General features: G+C 35.8%; 1 protein-coding gene across 1 annotated transcript in view; it reads left to right on the forward strand.

Moving 5' to 3' along the window:
- Positions 1-18,102, forward strand: part of LOC140147455 (uncharacterized) — a 122,004-nt gene that overhangs the window by 13,610 nt on the left and 90,292 nt on the right. Inside the window, exons 6-7 of the mRNA XM_072169233.1 lie at positions 46-108; positions 15,825-15,976. Coding sequence (XP_072025334.1) covers positions 46-108; positions 15,825-15,976 — 215 coding nt within the window. The remainder of the gene's footprint in view (positions 1-45; positions 109-15,824; positions 15,977-18,102) is intronic.

Consider the following 18,102-nt stretch of genomic DNA (forward strand, 5'->3'; position numbering starts at 1 on the left):
CCTGACCTTGCCTTCTGGTGTATTTTATTTATGCATTACTTACAGCGGAAGGTGGAAAATGGAGAAAATGGAACTGATGAGGATGAGGAAGAGGAAGAAGAGGAAGAGGTAAGGATTTGAAATCAATGAGAACTTGTCATGTATATATAGATGAATCCAATTTCATGCATTCCTACACCTCAATGGCAGCCATAGCTGGGTCCCGTTTAAAAGTATATCTCACTTGAAATATGAAATGATGCGTCCTTGGCGGGAATTTTAATCTGCATTCCATCACCCATGTTACACGTAGACAAAAGAATGATGAAAGTTTACAATACAATATAACATCGATTTTTGAAGCGGCTTTAATCCACCCAATTGGGCAGTCACAACACCAGATTGGTGCGCCGGGGACCCAGTAATGGCCAAATAAATTCTGACCATCACTTGGCTTGTTGGATTTGTCTATAGGTGCTGCTTGGTTTGGGAACAAGTGTCATTATTGAAGCAGCCATTCAGCATCAGATTTCTTTTATTCACATATTTTCCCCCATGACAATGGTATAAATGAGAAGGTAGCTCATCCATCAGGTAATAAGGAAGATTCTTTTAGTTTTAGATTGTTTCTTGTGAAATGCAGGATGACATGTAATTTTTGGTATGCAATGCAACATGAAAGATGAGCAAAACTTGGTATCTGAACCTCATATATAACGCATTTTAGAAAGCATTTCATATTGGTTACCTTAAAAAAAAACATGCATTGCTCTGGTAATTTAGGCTAAAATTTTTAGTAAATCATTCCATAAGACTGATTAGTCTTCTGTCGAAGGTGGATGCTTTTGTGACAATTTAGCAATAAAATTGCCAAAAATTGTGTTTTTTCTCAGTTGTGTATTAATTAGGTTATAAAACTGTATTAGGCAAATCAATGGACAAAATATTGATGCATGTCCGGTGCATTTGCCCCTGCGGTGTTTAGGCAGTAGACATCAACATCTTGGCATGCTTGCATTGATTCATCCTGTCTCTAGCAACAAAGTTTTAAATCTATAATCATTCAGCATCTTTTGGCTGGGCATGGATGGCCAAAGTTTAATTTATTGAAACTGTTTTACAGGGAAGTTTTCCAAACTCTTAATAAATATGAATGGGAATCGGTGAAAGAATCATCATAAACCATTGATATTTTACATGTGAACTATGGCTCTTCAGTTTGCGGGTTCAATTATGATTTTTGTCACTCATTTGCTAATATACCACTCCATTTATGTTGTGTCTTCAATTTGTCTACTGGTGGACAATTAAGACCCTGGGGGATAAGGTTTTAGCCAGGATTTTACTAAAACAATGGAATATTATGTAATTTCTTGGTAAAAAGTCATATTAATCATCACATTGACATACTGACGTGTGCCATAGTTATGGGAAAGCGGTAATATGTTTTATAGTTATGTCTAATACGAGTTTGAAAAGTAGGCTTAATGTATTGTTTGTGCGGCGTGGGGATGTATGCATTAAAGTTGCACTTCCTTGTCGAAAGAATTGCATTTCATAGGCCTAGGCAGGGCTCAAAATAGACAGGAACCAGGGACAATGTGCTTTTTCTGAGACTGAGGATACCTCTAGTTCCCATGTTGACTTTCGTTATTCAAGGACAACTTCTTGTCAAAATTTGCCCTCTATTGGTATAATTATCTGGCAGTCTTATCAAGAAAAGAATATTTTTATTCTTCATTGACCCCTGGTTAATCAATCTTAAAAATTAGTGTTCAGTTCAAGATGAAGCCCAATGAACCAGTACCATAAACAAGTACCTTGCTGTTTGTTTCATCTTAGTTTAACTCCTAGACCTGGCCTAGACCTGTATTTCACATCAACTGGAGTTATTTGATGTTTTCTTCTATACCTACCTCATTGATTAAAAAAAATCTTTGTACAATAACAGGAAACTTGTGTTGCTTGGAATGATATTTGTAGAAACTTTATACTTCCACCCCCTCCCTCCCTCCCCCCACACCCACATAAAACATTAAGCCATGCTCAGAAATACAGGTTATGTAATCGCCAATGTGAGTTACACAATCAATATAATATGGTTATTTCATCTGGACAACCGCAAGGGTTTTCCCAATCTATATTTGAACATCGTGGCTTTGATCTATTTTGCTGCAAGCCAGGTATTCTGCTACGCTACTACAACACGGTGTCGAGACTTGAAGGGAACATGACATCATTGCTGTCAATAGTATAGTCTGACATCATCAGTGAATTCATCTCTGTGATTAGACCTTACAAAGTCTTAGTATTATACCATCATTTTTTCTGTATGATTCCAGTAGCTGTATGTTAAAGATGTATATAGGTTTCAAACTATTACACTATGCAGCACACTTGAATCTAGTGGGTATTCACTATCTTAGAATATTGGTTCAGCAAGCACAATTATACTTAGGAATCAAGTAAAATGAGTAATTTTGTCAAAATATCTCAAATCTATCAATCATCTTTCAGCAATGAACGGAAAATATATTGAAAATAATATAAATATAATAAAAAATGATATTAAAATATAAAAAATAATGTAAAAAATAATGTGCCTTTCCTCTTTGAAAGGAAAACTAAAAAATCTTAATGTGTTGCCTAAAAACAATCAAAAAAGAAAAATCAGAAGTGGTGAATCCAAAAAGTCATTTTGCCCTGTCCCAAATATGAGACCTGCTCCCACAAAACCTGGACAAAGTTGTTACGGCTTTATTTACGATACATTCCAATAAGCATACCAAAATTCAATAGGAAACAAGTGACAAGAAATGTAGCAATCATAATATGTGATATAATCCAAGTAGAGAATAAAACCAAGCAAGTGGTACAGTGCTCATTAAGAGAGACCATAAGATTAAAAATAAGATTTTAAAATTGGCTGATGCTATGTGATATATCATTTTAAAGCTTACAATCTGAGCATTTTAAATTGGGACATATATCTCCAATTCATAATTTACTGACTTCATCAGAGTTTTGTGGGAGCAGGTCTCGTACATGGCTATCAGATCCATCAGTATGGAAGAAAAGTAAATTATATATAGATTTACACACAGACTGATTTTGCTGCATAATATTACATTGGCACATTACAAGAGAAAAAAAAATAATTTGGAAGAAATTTGTTGATAAATTTGCCTATTGCATCCACAAACCCATTTATTGTAGTGTATTTTTGGGTTAAGAAATGAAAAAGAAATGAAAAGGTGCCTGTGCAAACCGCTAGATCATATGATATTATATACTGAAAGACTGCATTACGTTCATGGGTTTCTGAAAATATGACCAGTGAGACTTGAATAAAGGCCAAATCCTGTACGTCTCCCTCTGGCCCAAAGCCGGAATAAACATGAATATGCATGAAGTAGTTAAGTCACTCAATTTGATTGACAAGATGATTGATAGACATAGTCACTGCTTGTGTAGCATGCACTCAACGAAGCATATCCTACGTTTCATTAATATTTTTCTTTGCTTTCAGGGCCATACCGGCAATTACTACTGCACAGCGTCCTCTTTTCTTTGATAAGATTATTTGGGAACTTTAATAGTGTATAGTGTGTGGTGGTTAGTTTTCATAAAATAATGTCCTTAGAAAATTTATTGTAAACTTTTTGTATGTTGGTGAATGTTCAGGGTCCTCTTTGAGGGCTACTTCCCTGCCATCTAATAGCTTTAATGACCTCCTTGGCTAATATGGCTTATCAACTTATCAATACACTAGTGTTCTCATAACTCATTTTGGGTTTAAAAAGTTGTAATTTGTAGAAATCTCATTAAACTTATTCCATAATTTATCATCTTAATGTTTGACACTGTAATTTCTTGAATGACTGGGTGATTTTTTTTTTCACACAGAAATTCATCAAACTATGGAATTTTTTAAACAAGATATACATAATTAACCCTATGGTACAATACAAATTACAAACATTTTAAATATAAATTACAAACATTTCAAAAGCAACATTGTCACCTTCTTTGTGATATTTTTTGTACCAAGCACATTTGTTTTACATTCTGTAGGATTGTTTCAAAGTTGTTCCAGTAAATAGTAACAATTTTTGTGTGTGGCAGAGTTCACCGATTGAGACTGAAGCTATCAAAAAGTAAGCTAGATTTTAGCTTAAACTAAAAATTCAAGTGAGAGGAAACTCATGAATTGTATTTGTATGCCCTTCAACAATGCTACTTTTCTGGCAATATCATCCTAAGTAACATGAGGATATTTAAGATCAAAGTTTCATTGTATTTATCTTTCTCAGAAAATATATGGGTCAAAGTCAATTTCAGCTAGTCCCCAGATAGCGGGGACAACTGTTTATGTTTATGATTTGATTGAAAACAAAAGAAAGGAATGTAGTCGCAGGCAAGATCAGGAATTATTCATCATGTTATGTGCTACGGTGTGCCAATAATTTCATCAAAAAATATGGTATAATTATTTCTATTGATTTTTAGTAACAATTTGATTTTCTACGATTTTTGTCATATTAAAATTGGAGATCCTGCTTACGATTTTTGTGAAACTGGGGGGGGGGGGTAACTGATGCTGAGGTAACAAAGGCCTTGGGAACATTACTGTTGTGTTGGAGATAATAGTGGGACTGAGAAACTGACAAACAAAGGTCATAAGGAAGTAGAAAGTGAAGGCTCAAAGATCTGGTAGAATGTTTGCAAGAAGTGGCAGACTGGCAGAGAGGTGGAAGTGTGGGGTATTGACTCTTGCATTGGTTTAACTGGCTGCACATGCATAACATGTCCACTCTAGTATTGGAGAGTAATTTCTCACCCTGTATGTAACTCCATGTATGAAACTGGCAAAAAAGCTATGTGCTATGCTTTTGTGTGTGTGTGCGTGCTTTGGTGTGGGTTGGGTGTGTGTGTGCATAAGCCCACTTTCTATTTTTTTTGCTGATGCAACCACATTTTTGGTTAATAACTACAAAAACCTGTAAAAAAGGCCCAACGCATAGCTACGCGCTAGGATGGCTTTCACATGTTTATGCACATAGGTTAGATAACAAACCTTTTTTTTTTGCCTTATTAGCAGCATTCATGTAGGATTCAATGTTGTAGCTTGGACCCGATGATAAACATGGAAATGAAACAAATCACACATTATGGCTCTAGAGGTAGAGTGATATTTTTTAATAATTGAATTTGAAAATTGAATGACCAGGATGGACTGACATCCAATTGGTCCTAAAAACCTGTAAAAAAGCCAAACGCATAGCTTTGCGCTAGGATGGCTTTCACATGTTTATGCACACAGGTTTGATAGACACACCTTTTTTTGGCCTTCATGGAGGATCTAATATTGTAGCTAGGACTAAATAGCAGAGTGATATTTTTTAACAATTGAATTTTCAAATGTAATGACACAGGATGGACTGACATCCAATTGGTCCTAATACATGAAGTAATTGCTTCCATGCCAATTATGACCTATGTTTGACAGAAGGCACCACCTTGGGTAATTATGAAATTAGCCCAGAGGGGAAATATGCATTAAAGCTTTTATGTTTGGTCAGTTTTCCTACACCTGGTTAAGGTTTGATAACTTCCTGATTCCGTTCAAAATTGTGGCGTTACTATACCCATAAAAAGTCCTTGATTTTGTTCATTTACCCAAGTGCGAGGTTTGTGTTGTTTTTCAATGGTCATAATGATTTGTTTCTTTTGGTTCTTTTATGCTTAACCACTACCAATATTAATCTTCAAAAATTTCAGTGGGATTGACAATGTTTTTATTGCAGATTTGTATTATTAATGTAATTAATTATTTACATTTTGGCTATTACATTATACTGTCATTGTTTTTTAATTGAGTTGTAGTGAAAAAAAAAATACTGTAGCTTGAAACACAAGGTTTTATCTTTGATATTTGATAATTACAAAAATAAAATGGAAATTACCGCAACATATTTTTAAATGACCAAGAACATTAATATATTAAATATATTGCTTCAAAAAAGTGCTAATCATTACATTAAACCAGGGTAAACCAGTGCCTCGATATCATGGGGATAGTACAAGAAGGCTGTATCTGCAATAGCTGCCCTGTAGACATTTGACCATTTCTGCAACTATTCTGTATTGTACACATCTAAAGATATGACACGTGGCAGCTATTGCAGATAGGGTCTCCCAGCACCAACTTCTTGATGTGTTCTGATTAAACTAAACAAATTGATCAGTAAAGACTTCATTGACATATATGTACATCATCAGTAGATGCTCTTGGATGGAACCAGGGTTGCGGTAATGTTAAACACAGTCTGCATGCTGCTAGAAATGATTTCTGGTGCCCGTTTTTAAGAACTACACGGGTTTGCCCTGGGGCAAGTACATGGTAAAATCAGGGAAATTATGATGTTGCATCTCAACTTGTGTAATGTTTGGAGTTTAATTTATATGTATATTTATTTTTCTGTAGATTTTTTTCCTGAGGGAGGCACATTATAATTTTTGGGTGGGTATGCTCTCCGAAGATCTTAAAATGGTGTGCCTTTGGAAGCCGACAAAAGTATTGGTAAAAGGGGTCTTTAGGAGCTGCGAACAGTCAAAATCAAGGGTCTTTCTAGGCTGGTTTGAAAATTTCCTTGGGAGGGGGGGGGGACAGAAATGGAAGGAGTTAGCAATTTGGGTTTTTCAGAGCTGAAATGGTCAAACTCAGTTGTGTAAAATTCAAGGGACACCCATATGGTCATTTAAAGCCCCTCCCCCCCTCTTTTAAAGGTATAGGCCTATTGAACAAATCAAAAAGATTGGAGCCTGTAAAAGTAAACAATTTAGTTATAAATGTTACCCTTCCCTAATCTGTAATAAAAGGGAAAGTTGGCTTCAGATATTAAATATTGAGGTATACAAATTAAATATTTACATTTGAAAGAGATACAAAACATGATCAACACCTAACACCATCATCCCTAGTGAAACTAGTTTTCTTCATAGGGCTCCGTAAATTAGTTTGTCCCTTTATATATATAAAAACTGTTACTTCCAACAAATTGTATGCTTTGTTGTGGAACAATTATCATGTAAGGCCTGAAAAAGGTTTGTATTGCATATTTGAAATTTCTTATCTTTGGTACATAAAATTTGCAAAATGTATTGCCATCTTGTAATTCCTACCACATAACTCTTGATATATTTAAAAGAGCAAGCCTGAAAAACCTTATGAATCATTATTTATCATAGTATTTTATGTTTTTAGTATTGTACATTTAAAATTAATTTTAATTTAATTTAAAATGACCACTGACTTGACTTTGGAACAATACAAACTAAGTAGAATATCATACATGTAAGTAAATCATAAAGATGAAATTGTAAATGTATCAAGTAATCAAAAGTTTGTAAGAGTATCATGTTGGTTTTTTTGTTCTGTTCTACTACGTTGTAGAATGTAGATGTAGGCCTAATTGTTCAAGGTAGTGCCTAAACTAAAAATGAAGGTGCAGCAGCCCCAGGGTACTGTACCATTGTTTTAGTCATAATACTACAATTTTGTCAGTCACAACAGATTTATGGATAAGAATGCAAGTCTGGAATTATTTTTATATCAAATTCAAACCATCGTAGAATATAGTAAGTGTAATCATAGGCCTATATTTAGAAATTTGTTGACTTCAAGCATTCCTTTTATCTATTCTAACATTGATGACACCTCTATCACATAAAAAAGGTATGAAAAAGATTGAATACTTGTTGAAAGTATTTGACATCAAATAAATAAAACAGTTTGAGCCCAAACTGATGTTGTGAGATGATTTTTATATAACCTATTCATTCAGACCCAGAGGCAACAAATTTATATTTTATAAAATGTTTTGCCATCAACTTTTACAAAATAAAAACTTTGAATGACAAAATACACAAATTTGAAGTTGAACGCTCCCAACAAGAGCTTCGTTCAGGTGTGTTGGGTCACACTACATGTTCATAATATAATATTTGTGATTGTGGATCATTACAAAATTTACAGCGCCAATAACTTATTCAAATATTGCACTTGTAACCCAACAAGTCTTGTGATTCTTGAGATATACCAAAATATAAGATCTTTTTTTACTTCCCTCCTATGACTCGGACTCGCTTAGTGTTGTATTGCATAATGCACTCCTGTAAGCCTGCTGCGCATAAGCTTTCCTCCTTGAAAATGTTAGGTTTTTGCATGAAACAGTAATAGACACTTAGTTGCATCTTGATACTATTGACATGTATTAACTACTCCTTTCTGCATTTATTTCAGTCTCCCTCACTTGTCCTATCTTTTTGAAGTCAGCCTCTCTGTCCCATCTTGTTTTGCCAGCAGTGGAGTCGCCCTTCCACAATGTCTTTCTATCTGCCTCTGCTTCATCAAGATCACAAGACTGATGGCCCTTGCCTGAACTGGAGTGAGCTTTTTCAAGACTTGGTCCCACATGACTATATAACAAGGCTTTAGTTGTCACTATGAACTTTCTGAAAGAGAAAATATCTAAATTAAACACTCTTCCTTGGAATATTTTCACTCAGTGTATGACAATGGAAATGAGCATTTGGTCATAAGACTAGAGCTTTCCTGTATTCCAAAGCCTTCGTAGAAGCCCTCCTTAATCCAGGCCAATCTAACCCGCCACCCTACCGCCATTTAAACCAACAACATGCAACAATTGGGCTAGTTGTAGGCTAATTGTGTAAATAACAAACGAGGGGATACAGGAAGTCTATGGAAAAGTGGAGCATTTGACAAGCAGGGTGCACAGTTATTGAGTCAATCTGTTCTTCAGGACAATATAAGATTGTATCAATGTGTTACTGAGAAGCAAGGAAAAATTAATTACCTTTTCAGCAGACTTTGTTGACAAACTTGCTTCATTTTTGTCATACATGAATATAGCTGGGTGCTTTTGTTGTTTTCCTAGGTGGATTGGAAGAGGTTAAGAATGACCACAAAATAATTTGTTTTATGGAAATGATTTTCAAACACTGACTACAGCCAGGTAATGTCATTTTGTTGAGGATGTTTATCTTAATCATTCATGTACTTTCAAATACAGGGCTTCTAGCAGATCTTTATTTCCTATTTTTACTTTATTGTTGAAATGTTGAACTCAAACCATTTTCCTATATTGGTACAAAATGCCATATAATTATATTTTTGCCAAATTAAAAAAATTAACGGGGTTTTTTTTCACTTGCACTAGTGAATTTTATGTAAAGTTGAATGTATGCTTCATATGCAGACCTTTCATAATTTTTCCGCAGGTGATTTTACTGGTCACTATTTTTTTCATTTCATGCAAAAGTAATGTAACTTTGGAACTTTCCCCCTTCAAAATACACTCAGAACGTCATTGACCACCCTCTATAGTTATGCATAGTCGTGCTGGAAGTCGATCAATACATGTTGAAATCAACACAATTCTGAGATGCAGATTTTTGCTTAAATCATTTTCTTGGTAAAATTAAAAACAAAAGAACTTGGCCCATGAGCATTATTTTGGGTCAACTCATATAGTTCGCTAATAAATGATTTTCCCAACTCAACATTTCCGTTGTGATTTCAACATTTTTCACTTACGATTGCCAAAATGTCAAACTCGGTACTTAATTTCGAATGCAACCAGCAGAAATAATTGATATTTCCATTGTGGCATGCAGAATTATCAATCCATGGGTATATTTCACGTGTTGATTTTGAAAAATTGGCAGTCTAAAGTGAAAAATGGTGAAATCAAAATGGGAATTCTGACAAAACTATGATATATATAGCCCGTATGATGTGCCTAATAGAAAGTTGGGAAAAACCTTTAATTGCTGAACTATATTAATGCAAAATGCTGAAAAATTGACCACAAAAATGCTCATGGGCCAAGTTCAGGCCTGTCAAAATATTACACTGGAGATGACCAAATTTCAAGCCTAAGTTTACGCCAGATTTTTGTTTTAAATATCAAGCATTGTTTTTTTTATTAATGACTTTATCTTAATAAAAAGAGCAAAAAATATATTTTTTTAGGGGGGTGATACCCTTGGAGCTTATTACCCGATCACTCGTGTTCACTTTAAAGATTGTGTTTCGAGCCATTAATGGACTTTAGCAATTTGGAGCCCACCACTAAAATCAGGCTAGCTACAACCATGGTTGGAATGAAATATTCGTGAGGGTTCCTGAAAGAGTTAATAGCGAAAAAAATTATTCCCTCTGGCTAGAGTAGATGAAATTACGTCACATTGGGTTTTTGTGTCCAGTATATATCAATAATCTGCTTGTCATGCCTATGCAGGATTGCAATACAAAATGTGTTCATTTGATTCCTGAACAGTCTGCTACTCTGTAAACTTGCTGCAAGTACAGTTAAATGTGACACTATATAAATGGATTCAAATGTCAACTAGATGCAATTAAGATTTTAAACACATTGTACAAAAATACATTGGGCCATAAAAAAAAACCCAGCGTTTTACAGGCCGGCCGACCCAGATTTTATGCGTTTTGGGGAGATTTTTTTCACTTTTAGCAAAAATCATCAATCGGCCATTTTGGGGCCAAAATTTATTGATTTAGACTAAAAATTTTGAACAGCTCCAGAAAAATAAATAATCCTCACCGACCAACCCTACTTGAAAAGTCCATTCGCTTGTAAAATGGAGGTTTTTTTGTCGCCTAGGCTACAATTTGCTGAAACTGCCGTCAAATTTGAATTATTTGTTTCTGAGATGTGAACATTTTTAGTGTTCTTGACTTAAACAATGTAAAAACAAAAGAAATTGCATGTTATGACCCCACTCTAAAACAATTCCAAATCATAGTCGTACAAATCTACAAGCTTGCTCAACATAAAGATTTTGAAGATTGATTAAGAGAAAGTTTTTTTTTACAAGGAAATTTACAAGGAAGTTTATTTGTTTTACATCTTATTTTTTTAAATTTTTTGTGTGTATGTGTATTACAATTTTGCTAAAATTGGAATGGCTCATTTTCTCTGTTTAATGATTTGAAACATGATCCTAAAGTTTACTTCAAAGTTCTCAATACATTCGTTGTGCGTCTCTTAATTTTACTTTCTGGCCTAAATCTCCAAGTGTGTTATTTCCTGAAGTTTCAGAAGCGAACAAAATAACATTGCGATCAATAATGCAACAGTTATTTGCCAGCACTTTGATCGTCAAGGCATGCACAGATGGATAGAGCAAGAAAGCATCCCCGCTGTCAGATTGCGTAGTTAACCACAAGTGTCCCAGGGTCTCGGCTTTAGCAAACAACTTCAAAATCAGCTGGAGGGTTCCCCCATCAAACGCTTCATCACGTACGATACGCAAGGTTGGAATATGCATTGCAGTAAGCCTACGTACAAAGTGCTAGCTCGTAAAACGAGATCTGGGGCACAAGCTTGTACCATGGAAATTTTGTTGCTGTATGTGTGTCAAATCTAAATTTGAGTAGCTCTTTTATATGTCAAGCAGGACTCTGTTAAGAAGCACTTGACCCCCTTTTTGCGGTTTGCCGCATAGCTATCGATTTCAATAGCAAGCAGAACATGTTTTGCAGTACATTTTTAGCTTGTGAAGAACCCTTGTACATTTCATCTACAAATCGGATAGGAAGATGAAGTAACAGCTGACCTGGCCTTGATGGCTTGCTTGCGGTAAGCGAGGGAAACCCTCCAAGTATAAAGTGCTTATTCAAAAGGAAAACAAACTTGGAAACCGCACAGTTACACAGCACTTCCAAAAGTCATCCAGGTTCCTCCCTACTCCCACTGCTGCCTGTTACCCCTAACAAGTTTTCATCTGAAAGTTTAGTCTGTAAGAGTTAAGTTATGTTGTTGTTTTTTGTATGAAAGTTAAATAGATTATGACTTGATATTGCCACAGTTCCTTCTCTTCCTCCTCCTCTTCTTCCTCCTTCTCATCATTCTCATTTCCCTGCTCCTCCTCCTTCTCCTCTTCCTTCTCCTCCTCCTTATTCTCCTCCTCATTCTCATCCTCATTCTCATCCTCATCCTCCTCATTCTCATGCTCCTCCTCCTCCTCCTTCTCCTTCTCATCCACATTGTTATTTTCATCCTCATCCTCATCCTCATCACATTCTTATTTTCATCCTCATCCACATTATTATTTTCATCCTCATCCACATTCTTATTCTCATCATCATTCTCATCCTCATCATTCTCATGCTCCTCCTCCTCCTCCTCCTCATTTTCATTCTCCTCCTTAGCTCCCTCCTCCACCTCCTCCCTCCTCCACCACCTCATCCACGTTCTCATTCTCATTCTCATGCTCCTCCTCCTCCTCATTCTCATGCACATCCTTATGCTCATCCTCATCATTACGTTGGCGATCCTGACCACCCGAGCTATATAAGGTTAAAACTGCTAATCTATCAAATTAAACTCAAATTCAAAGTGTTTGGCAACTTTTTAACCATGATGCAAAATTAAACCTGGATGCAAAAGTAAAAATTTGGTCCTTATTTAGCGAGGGTGGTCTAAAAATCAGGATCGCCATTACGTTCATCTTTATCATCGTCATGATCAGTGTCATTATCATCATCATCCTTATGTTCATATCATCATTATCATTGTCATCTTCATCAACATAAACATCATCATTGCATTGTCATCATCATTGGTATGTCAAAATACATGATAGAAGCACTATACGTCGTATGATGGTAAAGGACTGAAGTTGTGATCTTGGTCAGTGGGTTGGTTTACTCACAAACAACAGATTGAGACACAGAGTCTACTGAGATGGTATGATATGAGTCCTGTCTGGTAATTGAATGCAGAGTAGAACAGAAAACAGAAGCTGCCAAGTAGAATATAGACAGGATAATTCTGTAAAAAGATGTAAGAAAACCAAACATTATTTAAATTTTTGAAACATTGTGAGGACCTGGCAAAAAAATGCACCAATTTGAGATTTCTTGCCAAAAATGCAACAGATTTTGTAGTCCCTGGACGCCAAACGCTATATACACTTGTGGTTGAATTTTTTTAACTTCACTTTATTGCAAAAAACCTTTTTTAAATAGATTTTTAGATATGCCCCAATATGCACTTTAAAATCCAGATGTGTGATTTTGTGCCATAAATAGTACCATTGCAGTTTTTGCATAGCCTAGATATTGTGGACTTTACATTTTACATACAACTTATCATCTGCTTTTTTTGGGGGGGTTCATTTAGGCATAATGTACAGATTATGTTGTAGTATGTCACAATTGGAGTATATTGCTACCAAGTGGATACAGGCACTAGCTGGCACTTACATCTGGTAAAATATAAGTGGAGATCAACTATTTTACTGCATCATTTACCTTCTCTCATTAGATGAGACTGGCTGGGATGAAAATAGAAAAAGTGTAATGATGGAACCAGATGATTGTATTATGGGCTTAAATGTCTTGTGTATTAATTGTAAACCAATATCAAAATATTAGTGGTTTAAATATTTTGCTGCCATGTGAGATAATGGACATGATGGAAGTGTACACCAAGATGAATTCTTCTAACCAAGATCAGCAAGTTAATATCAGCATAAATAATGGCACAAAGCTTGATGAGGTGAAAGACTTCAAATATCTCATAGCATGGATGGCTAGCACAGAGCATGGTGTCAAAACATGCAAGGCAGCAGCTGCTTGGAGAGCATGCAACAGCCTAAGCAAGATCTGGAAGTCTGCTCTACTAAAGAAATTCAAACTTCAGGTTTTTCAGTGCAACAGTCTGTTAATATTGATGTGAAGCCTGGACCATGACCATGACTCCCAAACAATCAAAAGAGCTGATTGGCTGTTATACCTGAATGCTTAAAGCAGTGGACAGCATCCACTGGAAACGGCACATAAGTAGCTGTACAGAGAACTTCCAAGACTCTCAGAAAAGGTCAGAGAAAGAAGGACACTTCGCTAGAGTAGACACTGCTTCAGAAGTAATAGCGAACCCATTGCCAATCTGATCAATTGGGCATGGAGCAAGAAACATAGACCATCCCTTACATTTGTGGATGTGCTCAAGCAGGACACTGGACTGGAAACATCTGACCTGGGAACTGCATTAATGCAGAACAGGTGGATATGGAAAGTTGTCTTGGTTTGGGAAAACCACCAGAAATAAGCAAGTAACAAAGCACACCAGGGGTAGGACACTTTTTGGCGAGCGACACAATTTCAAACCCATCTCATGAGTAACAATTTTTAGGTTATTGGAAGTAATCCAAAATGTCCAAATATTGTGTCAGGAATTTAATTTATGTGCCTCTTTTAAAGTTACTAGCGGGAATAGCTTGTGTCAAAGGTAGTTACGGTACAGCATAGGGGCCGGGCACAGGAGCACCACCTGGTTGATATGTTCCTACAGTTTGTCCAATTTGAAGTACAAAGTAAGGTACCCATATTTTGCGTAAACATATCATGCGTCATGCTAAATAAATTATATCTATTGCACAAATGTAGAACCTAAAAGAGAAAAGTGAGGTTTGAACAAAAAGCAAAACTAAACATACAAATCCCTAACATGTCTAATTAATGTGCATAGCTTGTTCCACACTCTGAAACCTGAGCAATTCACATCTATGATAAACCTGCATCCATATTCCAACAGTATTATAATTTCATCAAGATAATTGACTTTAGTTTTGAAGCCCAGGGCCGCTATGTATAAGAGTAAGAAACCTGTTCTTATGTTCTCTAATAACAAGTTACTGCATCATTACAGTTCAATCATGGGTGACAGACTGAGATGATTTAAAAATAGAAATAGTCCAATTACGTACACATATGTTTTTGTTTTTCTGTTGTTTCTGCACATTCTGGTGTAGACATTAGAAAAATGAGCAGTCAGTGACATTGAATGAGTGAAACATTGTGCCAAAACAAAAATGCGCTATTTTGGGCAAATAGGGATTTAGATTGCCTAATTGCCGTTAGGGAGTGGTGTTATTTTACTCGTGGGTGGATTCACAAAGTTGTGTTGAATGTGTCATAACTACTAATGTCAATCGAAACAAAAATTAAATAGCTTTCTATTTGCTCAGCACTTGGGTGATGAAAAAGAAATGTGCTATAGACCCAATTAACCAAATTTTTAAAAAGTGTAAAATTTTGAAGATTTCAGAAAACATTTTTGTTTTTATATATACAGTTATTTGATGTAGTAATATGTCAACTTGTAGGCGCACCTCATAATACTTGAGAATACAGTAAAAAAACAACAATACAACAACAAAACATCCTGACTGACCAACCTGACTTCATCAAAAACCTGTCCGCCAGTAGACACAGGATTCTTTTTTTGGTACCTTAGGAACAAATTATTAATTATGTCTTCAGATCTCGGGAATTTATATCTGGTTCTAAATTAGCCCAATAATAAGATAATGCATATCTTGCATTTTCGTTCATCAGAAAACAGGTGCACACCACAAAGGATCTTTCCTATCTGCACATCAGAAACACGTACAGTACGACCTTAACCCTAACACGGGTAAAGAGCACAAAATACCACAAGGATAACTACTGCGCATGCATGAATCGCATGTGATGCCACAACATAATCAACCTAAGTGCTACAATGTATATGCTCACAGAATCACTGGCTGGGCCAGCGAAACCCCTGTGGCTACCGGTCGGTGATTGTGTGCTTGGCACACGAGTGGTCTAAGGTTCAAATCCTGGGGGGTACCAAGTGACTTCTTTGTTCACCTTCTCTATTTTTTGTTTCTTTAACTTCTGATAGCAAAAAGCAGTGTTCAGTGTTAGGGTTAATGACAAATGTTTTCTGTTTTTTGTTATTTTACAGGAGGAAGAGGAAGAAGACACAGAGGAAGATGAGGAAGAAGAAATGGATGAAGATGCCAAAGTGGAAGAGGAAGATGAGGAGGAGGAGGAGGAAGAAGATGAAGAAGAGGACAAGGAGGAAGAAACCAAACAGAAGAAAAAGGACAAAAAGAAGTAAGATGCTCATTGTAATTTTAAAACTTATTTCATTTAGCATTAACCATATGAATGGCATAATGACCTGTAATAGCAGTTTAGCCATTAGAAAATCGACAGGAAGAAAGTAATTTGTATAGAAGAGTTTCGTAGAAATTCCACCTATAGTGCTGGGTCCTGTTTAGCATCAATCATGATTGCAGTCCGTCTCAATGTTTAACTCATTTCACCTCATCAAGAACCTGTGCATCAGTTAGATCAGCTCCATGAATTCCATTCTGGGATGGAATAACTAATGGTTAAGTTCTTGACCAATTCAAGGGAGTTTGTTGAATCCAAATATATTCCAGATACAGGTGCTAATTGGAACTCCTAAAATAGTGAGTTATTACAATTCTGTTAATTTGACAAGGAGGAGAACAAAATACAGCTTGCATACATATCTTTAATAGCAGTATAAGCTATCTCGGCTAGTATTCACTGTAGAAGTGATGATGTAACGGGATTAATTACCATAGCAATAGGTTAAAACAATTTTTGAATATATTGCACTAGTAGGCTCACTGGTACCTGTGCATTGAACAGGGATAAAGACCTATATAATATTCATATAATGCTGATCACTCGCACCTGTATGAGTAGTATCTTTGAAAAAAGTGTTATTGTATTCAATCTATGATTTCAGACATACACATGTGATGAGTGCAACCTGCTTGTAGTGCATGCAGTGCAACATATTCGAAAATTGTTTTATCCTATACACTGGTGAAGTTATGTAATAATCGGATTAATCAGATTGAACCATATCATGTTGATCACTCGCACCTGTAAGATTAGTATCTTTGAAAAGACCAGCATTGTATTAAATATGATTGTAGACATACACTGGTGATGAGTACAGTCTGCCTGTAGTGCACCGCGATATATTCAAAATTGTTTTCACCTATTGTTATGGTAGCTAATCCGATTTATAATAAATCGTAATTTACGTCATTTCGCCATCATATTGCTATGGTAGTTAATCCTGTTACATCATCATTTCTATGATGAATCCATAGTATGCCACTTAACATGAACAAAGGTACAAGGGATTCAACTTAAATTAATCATTTTTAACTGGAAATTATATACATGTTGATAATTCTGTACATTTAAATCACACAGCATTGTAACTTGGTAAGTCATTGTTCGTTTTATTTTTCATAGGTTTATTTTCATTCATTCCCACTGACCCTGTTTTGAAATACGGCAAAAGAGTAAACAGTGGACCAGGACATACAGTAGTTAAGGATAAAGTATAAAAAAATTACAAAACATCCAAAGTGGTTCGATTGTGATGGGAAGTGGGTAGCAAGTGATGATATGTTGGGATCCGATCATAATTATTCAGACGTTCTATTAATAACTTGTGGTTGCATCTGTTTATAGTCACGCCTACACATGTCATTATTTTCTTGGTTTTCTTTGAGAATTTAGTTTTGTTCAAGCTAAACAATTATTATTTATTTGATTTTGATTTTCTTAGGCTTCTTAGAATTCTAAAGTGGTAGCATAATATTTGAACCAACCTAGATTAGCCAAGTCATATTTAACAAAATCTTTCCACTAGTTGATGCAGGTGGTTAGATCACATATAATGCAATCTTTCCACGAGTTTTCAACAAATTTACAGCAACTGCTTGCTAAGGAAGGTGAACAAGTTACCCCTGTAGCATGTTGTCCTCTGCTGACTTAGTACTCCAGGTTTAGAGTTCTACAAGAGATACACTGACAGACAGAACCCCAGCTGCACACACGCACACATGTATTTTAAATGGGAAAACCCTTGGGACACTGACATGTAAAGGCGCTACAGGTATATGCTGGAGTCAAGGGTCCCATTTTTCATGCTCTCCCGCAATTCCAAAGACTCCAGTTATAGATCATGTGCTAGTTCTTCAGCTACACTTTGAGTAGGCACCCAAAACTGTAGTTCTTTAGCCAAATTTTAGGAAATGAATTTTCATAGCTCTAAAACCCATAATTTGGCCCAATTTTTGTTCACTGAGCCCAAAAATATGTAGACATTCCAGTTCAGAAGCCTGTGTTTTCCTTGAAAATCAGTTTGCAGTTCCTAAAGTTCGGTGCCCTGAACCAAAAGAGAA

The sequence above is a fragment of the Amphiura filiformis genome, chromosome 3 (genome assembly GCF_039555335.1).
Source record: "Amphiura filiformis chromosome 3, Afil_fr2py, whole genome shotgun sequence".
In the NCBI taxonomy this organism is placed as follows: Eukaryota; Metazoa; Echinodermata; class Ophiuroidea; order Amphilepidida; family Amphiuridae; genus Amphiura; species Amphiura filiformis.